This window comes from Phascolarctos cinereus, unplaced genomic scaffold (genome assembly GCF_003287225.1).
Source record: "Phascolarctos cinereus isolate Bilbo 61053 unplaced genomic scaffold, phaCin_HiC Scaffold_4;HRSCAF=312, whole genome shotgun sequence".
Classification (NCBI taxonomy): Eukaryota; Metazoa; Chordata; class Mammalia; order Diprotodontia; family Phascolarctidae; genus Phascolarctos; species Phascolarctos cinereus.
In genome coordinates, this window is record NW_027555847.1 from 158,756,703 (window position 1) to 158,768,040 (window position 11,338).

Sequence of the window (11,338 nt, forward strand, 5' to 3'; positions counted from 1 at the left end):
CAATCATAAATGAAACCCCTAAGAAAAGGGGTGAGCAAGGTCATGGCACCTCTCCCTCCTTTATCCAATTAGGCAGTCTCAGGACAAGGAATAATACCCATTTGTATGATTTATTTCCCCCATCCCATTATCCAATCTGCTTTTCTCCCTTCAAAGTTGAGGGTAGTTCTCAGGGCTGTAGGGTAAGGGCTGGTCCATGGACAGAGGAACAGGTGTTGAGAAACTACAGTTTTTTCGAAATGGGGTATCATATGTCTGAATATTGCTGACACCCTGAAAAATTCTCCAAGTTAGGATAAGACCTCTTCCCACCAGCCTGCCCAACCATGTTTCTGTTCACCACCTCTCTCCAAACTTCAGCAACATGACCTGCCTGCCCCTACCTCCCCCAGGAAGGTAACACACCGGAAGCTTTGATGCCCTTTGTAGCCAGTAGGTCTCTGGCTGCTCCTGCAGGTTGTGAGGCTGTGTGGGGAAGAGGAGTTGAGAGTCCATGGGGTTGGGGGGGCGGAGTATTTAACCTCCTCTAATGTTCTCTTGTGACCTTTCCTTCCCTTGCTTCCCAAAGGGTTCAGAAAATAGCCCAAAAGTCTCCTCCCACTGATCTATTGAGGACCGTCTTCTTTATTAGAAGGTGAAATTCTCACCTTGGTGGGAGGTGGTGGCCCAGGTCGATCCAGCTTCCTTTGATAATCATGGTGTGTTACAGACTTGTAATTGGAATACTCTGGTGGACTCAACTGCTGGTCCACTTCCTTCCTGCATAATCCCTGAGTTCAGGGACATTTCCCCCCCTTATCCCCACCTTGTCTCTCCCCACCCAATTCCTCCCCAGTCTCCCCCTGTCCTCCCCATCTACCCCTCACCGGATCTGATGGTGCAGAAGTAGCTCCAGCATGGCTTCTCTCTTCCCTAGGGGAAGGACGGACAGGAGGGGAGGCACGGGTCAGTGGGTACCAGACCAAAGCGTGAGGGATGGGGAGGTAGAACTTAGCCTTTCAGTTGCATACTTCATTATAGCCCTCTCCTACCCCTTCCTAAGGTTTTCTCTTATTAGCTGTCGTATGTACCTCGGAGGGCTCTCCGAGGATTCCCTGGGTGCTGGTAGGAATCCTTTTGGGTGGTCCTGGAGGCCGGGGGTGAGGATAACTCTAGGGTCAGCAGTCCCAAGTGTCCGTATCGGTAGCGGAAACCTTCGCTTTCCTCGTGATTTAGGACCCGGTCCAGCTCGTTGGTGGCTCTCTGTGGGACCCAAAGTTCAGAGTGATTCCAAAGCCCCCCGAGGATCCCCGTGGGTGGGCAGAGCCCCAGGCCCCTCCCCCAGGGAAAAGAAAGGGGGCCGCACTACCTCTTCTACCCAGTTATGGATGAAGCACTGGCCCCGCGGCAGCAGCTCCCGGGGCGCCCGGGACTCCGGGGACCAGGGCAGCCCCGGGGCGCCGGGTTCGGGGACTTGTAGCGCCTCCCAGGAGCGCTGGGCGTTAGGCTCCCAGAAGCAGCAGTGCATGGGGGGCAGGCGGGGCTGCGCCAGGAAGCCGCAGCAAACCCGCGCCGGCTCCAGTGCGAAGCTGGAGTCGGCGCTGCCCTCCGGGCCCTGCCGGGCCGTCCTGGAGCTCCGCTGGGACGAGACCGTTGGCTCTTCTGCCGTGAACGCCGGGGCCTCCGCGGGGGCGGTGCCCTGGGCCGCCGAGGTCGTTAGCGAGGGGCCCTTGCCTTCAACCGCCTCGGCAACCTCACAGCCCTCCGTCTTCTCCGGCATGTTAGCGGGTCGCCATGGAGACGGCCGGTGACCTCGCGAGACTCGGCCGGCCGAGGCTCGGAACACCCGGGTCTGTCCCAGACCCTGGGCCTCGGGGGCGCTCACGGGCGCGGCTCCGGCTGGACAGCATGCTGCAGCCGGGATGCGGAGGGAAGCAAGACCCGTTGGGGCCGGGGCACGTCTTCTCTACCCTATTGCAGCAGGGGCCTCCTTCCCAGAGCCCAGCCCCCAGCCCCTCATCTCTCATCGCGTGTGCCATCAATGCTGCCCGGTTCGGCGGGCTGAACTTGCCTTCGGTACCGGGCTAGGGTGTGCCAGACAGTTTGCAGAACCGGGCAGCAAACACTACATGTGGGATCCTGATATTGTTTAACGTCAAAATAGGAACTTCTGGGAGTCCCTGAAGATCAGTGATGCTCAGAGCTATACATAAGAATGATTATTCTGGTAGGAGCATAGAATTAGAGGACAGAGAGTACAGGTCTGAAACTGCTGCTCTGGTCCAGGAGGGTGGTGACAATGGCCTGGATTAGGGTGGTGGGAAGGGGGATGGATATAAAATGTTGACCAGTTCAGTCTCCAGTACCGTGGGCCCTCACTAGCATCTTGCTCTTCTGGTTTTAGGCATAGCATACTAAAGTCCTGGAAATGCTGAGGTCACCCAGCAGGCTCCCATCTTAGCTGTGTCCCAGCAACTGCCCTCCACAAAACTGTAAAACTCCACTAACTCTTGGAGGTGTTTTTTTTTCTTCTTCTTCATGCTTTGGTTTCAAATCTATGGCCTAGGTAGACTCTTTTTTTTTTTTTTGCTACCCTTATGCTGTCAGGACAATATCTTCTGACTGGCTCAGTATTTGATCTTTGTCTGGGACTAATTCCAAGACTAAACATTTGTTAAGCACCCGTATGCCAGGTGCCTGGGCCACTCCAGGGACAGCTCAGCCCCCTCACTTCACTGCTGACACTGACATTAGATAGCTCCACAAGGGAATATAGTCTTCCCTAGGCAACTGAGATGTAAAGTGCTATTATGGTTGTGAATCTCTTTCTCTGTTGCTTCTTAAGATATCCTTTGTGTTCTCCAGTTTTTTTTTTTAATAGCTAATATCTACTGGGAAATAGGATACAGATGGAGAGAAATCCAAAAGTACATACTCAGTGCCAAGTCTTACAGAATAGCTTTTCAGTGGATTGAAAAATGCCATTTGTCACGTAACTCTGTGTTCCAGCCCCACCTTAGCCCTTCACGCCCTTTCTCCCCAGAAAGAAGAGTAAACCTTCCTCTTTTCTATTATTTCTAACAAGTGAGATATGCCTTTTGACAATCTCACCGGGCACTTGTTTGTGAAGAAAATCTTTTATAAACCATGAAGTACTACAGAGAAGTGAATTATCATCTTAATATAAAAAAGTCTGGTATGCTGGCTTCTCTCAGTGATTCTGTTCCTTTAGTCAAGGAATGTAAACAAAGAATATTTCCCCAACTAGGTCAGAGGCAACAGAGTAGAATGGGTATCAGAGGACCTGAGTTCAAAATCCATTTCAGACTTACTTTCTGTGTAACCCTTGGTTAATCTTTCTCAGTCTCAGTTTCCTTATCTGTAAAATGGAGATATTACAGCACCCACTTTACAGGGTTATTGTGAGGATCAAATGAAATAATGTTAAGATGCTTTGTAAGCTTTAAAGCATGACATAAATGTGAGCCTATTATTACCACTACATGTGTGATTCTGAACTCTGGGCCTCAGTTTCCTCATTTATAAAATGAAGGGTTGAACCTAGATTACCTCTAATGTTCCTTCTAGCTGTAACTCTACGATTCTTCCCTTCAACCCAAACATACTCCACCACAGATCCCAGGTATCCCTCAGGCATTTGGTGAGATAGTCACTGATAGAAATTGGGATAAAAATGATCTGCCTTCCTGTGCTCTACTTTCCCCATCTCCAAAGTGTGGGTTAGAGGAACTTTGTTCAAATGGCTGAAGTAGACGTGGAATCAGAAGTCAAAGTTCAACAGGTTTATTAACAATCACAGATTCCCACAACCCCTCATCCTGTTCAGGGTCAGCCTGGTGGCCACTGAAGTTGCCGGCCCCCGAGTATGTGCAGATGCAGGTGATACACAGTTTGGGCTCCCAGCTTCCCATCGTTGATCACTAAAATTGGGTAGGGTTAGGGACATTAGGTACATAGGTACTGGGGGGGCCACAGGTTAGAGAGTCTGTGTCAGGGGGAGCAATGTAAGGGTTAGGAGAAGTGACAGGAGTAGGGTAGGTGTAGGCTAGTGATTAGACATCTTAAAGGTTTGGAGGTCAGGAATTGGATCACTCACCTAATCGGTATCCATCTCCTAGACCCTCGGCTTTTGCTGTCTGTGCAGCCACAAGTAGTAGGTGGCCCAGGAGCTGGGACAGGATAATCAAAATGGAAGAAAGAGTTAGGGCCAGCACTCCCTGGTCTGTAGTTAATAATCAAGCAGCCCTTGGCCCAAACCCTCCTAGTTTTTCCTCCTGACCCCACACTCTCCAACACCTGTTTGTCCTGCTCTTCAGCCTGGCTGATCCGAGGAATAGGCTTCTTGGGAATGACTAGAAGATGTACTGGGGCCTGAGGGGCCACATCTCGGAAGACAAGACACTGGGGAGTAGAGGAAGGATATATGAAATAGACTGTAATTGCAAAATGAAGTATTGTGTGTGTGTGTGTGTGTGTGTGTGTGTGTGGTGTGTGTATGTGGAGTAACGAGGTGATGGAGATTCTGTGAAGGTGGCTACAGGGCTAAGTGGCATCCTACCTGTTGGTCCTCATAAAGGATGTCAGCAGGAATGCTTTTGTCAATGATCCGGGAGAAGATGGTAGGGGCCGCTCCTCCAGGGGCTGCTTGCTGGGCTTTGAATACCTCTTCCCCACCAGGGACCCCTGAAGCTTCTCGGACCTGAGAGAGGGTCACAGATTGACCCTGGGTCAATTAATCATTCACAAACACGTACTGACTCCATTTCTAACCCCAACTCCCCTGCGTGTAGTCCTATGTCGGCAGTACTGTTAAGAAGAGGAAAAACTGTGTAGTTATGATTCAGTACAATTAATGGTGCAAATTATAAAATATTGTAGAATTCTGGAGAATCACATGGGCCAGGGTAGTGAATGAAAGGCTTACTAGGGAGTTGGGCGGTGAAAGTGGACTTAAGTAGAGAGGGATTGGGGGGGGGAGAAGGCACCAGTTACATTATTTCCATCATTGCTATAAATTTGGTCAAATTCGAGCCAGGAAGCTTAGGCAAAGCCCCTCTAACCCACTTTAGGCAAATCCCTAGGCACCAGGCATCTTGATAGATGGTTGAAATACCTTTAGCCCTTGAGAATTATGAACTTGAGTAGTAATTTGTTAAAGGCTCCATCTAAAAGTTACTGTACTCCCCAGAGGACCAATCATATCTCCTATCTAGGCTTAACTCCATCCTTTGCAGGTTCTGACTGACTGACCAGGCTATCCATAGGGTTTGATTGCATTCACTAAGATACTGCAGATAAACACACCTGGAAAGGTTAAGACAAAAGGGGCTAAATATCCAAATATTTAATACATATCAGAAGGGCTTTTTCTGAAAAGTGATTTAATATCCATTGACATCGGCATGATATCTGTGCCTAACTAGCTAGGTGAACAAGTCACCTAGATTCTTTGACCTTGTTTTCTCATCTATAAATGGGGATAAATGAAATAAATAAGCATTTAAGGGCCAAGGACTGAGGTTACAAATAGAAAAAGAAGACCACCCCTGGTCTTAAGGAATTCACATTCTAATGGGGAAAGACGACATATGTAGGACAGCTTGGTTTCAGGGCAGATGGCAAGGCCAAGGAGTCTTTCTTTCGGATACCTGAGGTTTCTATCCCACCCTCAGGAAGTGGGGAGTGGGCCTATAGGTTAGAGTGGAGAGGAGATGCTGAGTTCCACTGGGAAGGATGGGGTTTCTGGAAAAGAAAGGGGAAGTTTTATTGGCAGAAAGGTTGGTAGGAGACTGTCGAGGGGAGGAGAAAGTTGAGTCCCCAGATAGGGATGATACTCAAACTACTTACCTCATAGAAAATGAATTCAAAAGCACTTTGTAAAGCATTATATACATGTGAGAGTTAGTGAATCAGACTGCTTTGTCTAGCCAGCCAGCTCACCACTCATTTATTTCTAACAACAGACTAACGGACAAATCATCTCAACTCAAATCTTAGACCAGGCCTGTACAACCTTCGGCCTACAGAATGCCAAAGGATGTTTTCCTCTATAGTTTTCTCGGGCTACCCAAAATCTTTTGGCATGAAGCAAGCAGGTTGTATAGGCCTGTCTTAGCCAATGTCAGGGGAAAGTCTAAGCAGTTCAGAATCATTCTAATATAAAATGTTAAGGGTTTTCATTCTTTCAAAAATTTGTGTAGGGGCAAATAGGTGGTGCAGTGGATAGAACACTGGCTTGGAATCAGGAGGTATTGAGTTCAAATCTGGCCTCTGACACTTGATACTTACTAGCCATGTGACCCCGATGGCCTCTCCCAGAAAAAAAGAATCCATGTGTATTTGGCGAACAATAAATAGATTAGCCTGGCTAGCACTGAGGGGAGGTGGTGCATGTAGGAAGGCAATAAGGTTGATAAGGCTGGTTAAGGGAAGATATGTCTAGATTGTGATAGATCTTGAATTCCAAGCTGTCTGTCATACCTAAAATGACCCCACTGATATTTTTAATAAGCCTGATTTTATAGTTCTTGAGCACTGATATGGCACTTTGTTATAAAACATTAAAACATCATTCTGTTTGTTCTATCACCATTCTGAATGAGAGATAACTGTTTTGTCCGCTGGCTTCTCCCTTAGCTTCAGACCAGCATTTCTGCCTGCCTAATAGACTTCTCTACCCCTCTGTCCTACCAGTATTTTAGATTCAATGTATTCCAATCCAAATGATTATCTTTGCTCCCAAACCTGTTTCCTGTCATCTTCTTCAACTTCATCCAAGGCTCAAAACCTCACCCTCTCAGAATTTTCCCTTTCCTTCGCTAACATACTAAATCAGTTGTCACATGGCTACTAAATACTCTGGATTTATCTTCAGTAGCATCTTTTAAAACTATCCCCTTCTTTTTATTCCCACTGAAACTATGTTAAGGCCTCATTACCTACACTTGTATGAGTCCCCTAATCAGTCTTTCAATTTCAAGTCATGACCTCCTCAAATCCACTGCCAAGTTGCTCAAAAGTCTTAATGGCTTCCTCAACTACTGAACACAGCCCAAAGTTCTTAGGCTGCTATACACACATAATGTGGGAACAAGCTAACTTTCCAGCCTTATCTGCCACTGAGACTCCCATACCATATTCTATGCTTCAAATCAGACTACTCAACAAATATATCCTGTGCATACCACCTCTGCATCTATGCTTACACAATTCTCTATGCCAAGAATGAACTTTCCATTTCTGCTTACTGAAATCCCAACCATCCTTCAAGGTTCAGCTCCAATGTTAAGCCTCTTCCCCTAAGCCAAAAGTATTTCTTTCTTCCCTTGGCTGAATGCTGACAGGAGCTTGTGTTTATGTAATTGTTCTATTCCACTTTATACTGCAGTTATTTTGTCCTATCTTCCTATTAGAGTATAAGCTCCTTGAGAGGAGGAATGTCTTATTTATCTTTGAATTTCCCAGAGCCCTGTGCTTAGTTTATGGTAGGTATTTAGTAAATACTTATTAAACTTTGTGTTCAGTAGTATATTTAATCACTTTCATCACAGAGGAGAAAGTTCATCTAAATCATTTCAGTTCTTCCATGTGCCCTAGGCAACAAATATTTCCCAGCGGTGGAATGGAGCAATCCTTTCCTGTGGCCATTTTTCAGTTTCTGTTTTCACTGGGCTCACAACCAAAAAAGAAAGAATTATTGTATTGAAATAAGTTGTCTGTGGACAGCAGGGAACTGATTCATTCCTTATGTAAGCACTTCTGAAGGATGTATACTAGCAATCGTCAGGGACAGTCTCTCTGAAATATAGTGACCCTCCCTTCCTCTCCTATAAAAAGTAGGAGTTAAGGAACTGTGCAGAGCAATCCTCTCTCATCTCTCTCCATAGGTCTATGAAAGCTCTGAATCAAAAATCTGAGAATTGGATATCTTTTCTGAGATAATCCAAACTTCATTTTTCTTTTGTGTGGTTTATATTAAGTTTAACAGCTTAGTTTTTTAAAATGTTGTACTTAGAAAAAACAATAAAATTAATTTGTATCCCCTTCAGCACCCACCCCTCAGGAGTCCTTACTGGGTATAAACAGGAAACTAGCAAGAGGCTACAAATTTGGGATAATTCACACATTAGAAAAATGTTGACTTTAAAGTTTTTTGCAGATAACAAGACTGTAGATGTTCAGCAAATAAATACTTCTTGAATTGCATACACGGGAAAAATCAGCCCTCAGAAACTTGTCATTTGTTATGGTTTATTATAGGCAGGGTAGTATCATGGGAAATGTACTAGTTTGGGTATTCATGGGTGAATCTAACTATTCTGAATGCTTTCACACCTGGAAAATGGGAATGATAATTCTTGCTCTATCATTCTCAAAAAATTGTATTGAGGAATTAATTAAATGTAAAGCAGCTTTGTAGGTGTAAATTGCTATGTAAATGTAATAAAGTATCCTAATGGGGCCCAGTCTAACTAATCTTTTCATCACCAGCGCCTGCTCATAATGGCCTCTAATGAATGCTTAGTGGATTAAGTTGCCTTTTTTTTAAAGGAAAATATCAATTTGGTGACTATGAATAAAAAAAGAAAAGGTTTACTGACGAACATTTGCATTCACAAAATTCTTTATAAGTTCCTATTTTCTGTCTAGAAGATGAAGTCTGTGACCTGTGAAGAGAGGACTGGCTCTAGCCTTGAAATTTGTTTCTGCTAATTACCACGTGACCTTGAGCTGTACAAAGAACATTTATTAATCATTCCTTCTAGCTTTAGTTCTGTGATCCCACAAAGATAATAATGCCCCCTCTCCACTCCCCTCTTATATTTTTATGGGGTGTAGCGAGGAAGAGGAGATACAACGTGAACACAGATGACATAGTACGAAGTAATTTTAAGAGGCAGAAAACACCAAGTAGGGGAGGGAATCAGGAAAGGCCTTCATGAAGAGTACAGCAGTAATAGCTGGCTCGTATACGGCGCTTTAAGATCTACAAAGCGCTTTACACGTTCTCTCAGGTGGCACCTGTCCTTTTCAAAGAGGCCAGGGATTACATAAGGTGGCGAGTTTATTCCAGCCACGGAGGGCGACCCACGCAAAAGCACCGAGATGGGAGACGGCCCTCCGCGCGTGGGCAACACCGAACAAGCTAAGCTGGCACAAAGAGGCCGCCAAGGTCGGCGAGAGCCAGCCGCGTAGCCGGAAAGCGCCTAGGTCCCGAGCCGGGCCTGGTGGGGCAGAGGCGCGGAGGGAGCGCGGAGAAGCCCGAGGCTAGCGCAGCTCAAGCCGGGGAGAGAAGGGGCGCCGGGGGAGTCCGGCCCAAAGGCAGGTGACGTACCTCACAGCCCCTCCTCACCTGCAGCCGCGCGGCAGCCCCCGTCGCACGTCGCGTCACTCGAAGGGCTGCCAAGGCGAGCGCAGCCGCCATGACAGCGGCGGAGCCACTGTCGATTTGGAGCGCCCCCGGCCCCGGCCCCGGAAGCGAAATAAACCTTTCCTTCCATTGGCTGCTCTACTAGCCTGTCTGCGGGTCCTGTCTTCTCATTGGCTCTGTCCCTAGGAACCTCAGTGCCTGTAGTTTCACTCTGTTGACTCCGCCCCCAGGAGCTGTACAGTCACTTTGCCTTCCATTGGCTCCTTCGCAGGGTGGGGCGGAACTTTAAACCCCTTAGGGTCTGTTACCTTTCACACCTTTAAGTGGCCTATTAGGGGCAGGGTAAGAAAGGTTAAGAAGGGGCGGGTCTTTCAGCCCCCTAAGGCTCCGCTATTGGGAGGAGATCTTTTACTCCATTGGTTCTCCTGAAGGACGAGAGGACCGAAGAGACCGGACAGAGAGAAAGACAAAGAGATACAGAGAGCGAGAGGCGGAGAGAAAGGAGAACTCGCTGCTTATTGGCTAGTTTCTTTCCTCCCCTATCCTCATTAAGTTAACCCCCTCTACCCGGTATCTTTGGAATGGGGCTCCGGCTGTGCCTTCCCGGACCTTCTGCTTGTTTTCATGTCCGCTTGGAGTAGACCAGGCGGTTGTGAATGTCCCATTTTTTAGACAGGTACACTGAAGGAGACTGAAATTGTTTTTTTTAAAAATTAATTTATTTTAATTTATCGACAATCACTTCCATAAGCTTTTGAGTTTTAATTTTTCCCCCCTCCCTCCCCACCTCCCTCCCTAAAACGTCTCGCAATCTGATATAGGCTCTACATATATATTCCTATTAAACGTATTTTCACATTAGTCATGTTGTAAGGAAGAATTAGAACCAATAGGAGGAACCACCAGAAAGAGGAAACAAAACACAACAGAAGAAAAAAATAGCAAATAGTATGCTTTGATCTGCATTCAAACTCCACAGTTATTCCTTTGGATGTGGATAGCATTTTCCATCATGAGGCCTTTGGAGATGTCTTAGATCATTGTTTTGCTGAGAGAAGCTAAGTCTATCAAAATTGGTCATCGCACAAGGTGGCTGTTACTGTGTACAACCTTCTGGTTCTGCTCACTTCACTCAGCATCAGTCCATATAAGTCTTTCCAGGTTTTTCTGAAGTCAGCCTGTTCATATAGCACAATAGTGTTCCATTACATTCATATACCACAACTTGTTCAGCCGTTCCCTAACTGATGGGCATCCTCTCAATTTCTAATTCTTTGCCACAACAAAAAGAGCTGCTGTAAATATTTTTGTACCTGTGGGTCCTTTTCCCACTTGTATGATCTCTTTGGGATACAGCCCTAGAAGTGCTATTGCTGGGTCCAAGTGTATGCATATTTGTGTGTGTGTGTGTGTGGCAATTGGGCTTAAGTGACTTGCCCAGGGTCACATAGCTAGTAAGTGTCATGTGTCTGAGGCCAGATTTGAACTCAGGTCCTCCTGACTCCAGGGCTGGTGCTCTATCCACTGCATCACCTAGCTGGGCATGCAAATTTTTATAGCCCTTTGGGCATAGTTCCAAATTGCTCTCCAAAATGGATCATTTTACAACTCCAAGAAATTGTTTCTGTTTTTGCCTTTGTATCCTAGCATAATAATCTAATAACCTAATTCATAGTAAGGGCTTAATAAATGCTTGTTGAATGAATTGAATTGAATAATATACGATAAGTATATTAGAAACATTCAAAAATAAAATACTTTATGAGGTTGAGGGGGAAGGTCATCATCGGTCAAGAGGATCAAGGAAGGCTTCATAGTACAAGTGGCATTTGTATAGGCCTTAAATGATGGTAGGAATTCCACAGATGAAGACAAAGAGGGAGGACGTGTCAAGTACAAGGATCAGCATGAGCCAAAAATTGAGACTGTGTTTGTACAGATAGCAAAGTCTCCAAGGATCAGAACTTC

General features: G+C 46.1%; 2 protein-coding genes across 8 annotated transcripts; both read right to left on the reverse strand.

The window, feature by feature from the left end:
• Positions 1-91: 91 nt before the first annotated feature.
• SPAG8 (sperm associated antigen 8) lies at positions 92-3,671 on the reverse strand. Of its 5 annotated transcripts, none has more exons than XM_078152723.1 (6): positions 1,349-3,671; positions 1,071-1,242; positions 867-912; positions 648-684; positions 406-465; positions 92-273 (listed from the first exon to the last, which is right to left on the reverse strand). In XM_078152723.1, the coding sequence occupies exons 1-6, from the start codon at positions 1,757-1,759 to the stop codon at positions 151-153; spliced, it is 849 nt and encodes a 282-aa protein (XP_078008849.1). In that variant the 5' UTR covers positions 1,760-3,671; the 3' UTR covers positions 92-150. The 5 variants fall into 5 exon arrangements, with proteins under 5 accessions (XP_078008849.1, XP_020832716.1, XP_078008847.1 ...); XM_020977057.2 differs by having other exon boundaries at positions 648-759; XM_078152721.1 differs by having other exon boundaries at positions 384-465; positions 648-759.
• A 96-nt stretch (positions 3,672-3,767) lies between these two features.
• On the reverse strand, positions 3,768-9,749 carry HINT2 (histidine triad nucleotide binding protein 2). Of its 3 annotated transcripts, none has more exons than XM_020977058.2 (5): positions 9,335-9,465; positions 4,559-4,699; positions 4,297-4,401; positions 4,097-4,169; positions 3,768-3,920 (listed from the first exon to the last, which is right to left on the reverse strand). In XM_020977058.2, exons 1-5 carry the CDS (start codon positions 9,422-9,424, stop codon positions 3,829-3,831), a joined length of 501 nt encoding a protein of 166 aa, XP_020832717.1. In that variant the 5' UTR covers positions 9,425-9,465; the 3' UTR covers positions 3,768-3,828. The 3 variants fall into 3 exon arrangements, with proteins under 3 accessions (XP_020832717.1, XP_020832718.1, XP_020832719.1); XM_020977059.2 differs by having other exon boundaries at positions 9,353-9,461; XM_020977060.2 differs by lacking the exon at positions 4,297-4,401 and having other exon boundaries at positions 9,335-9,749.
• Between the last annotated feature and the right edge of the window lie 1,589 nt (positions 9,750-11,338).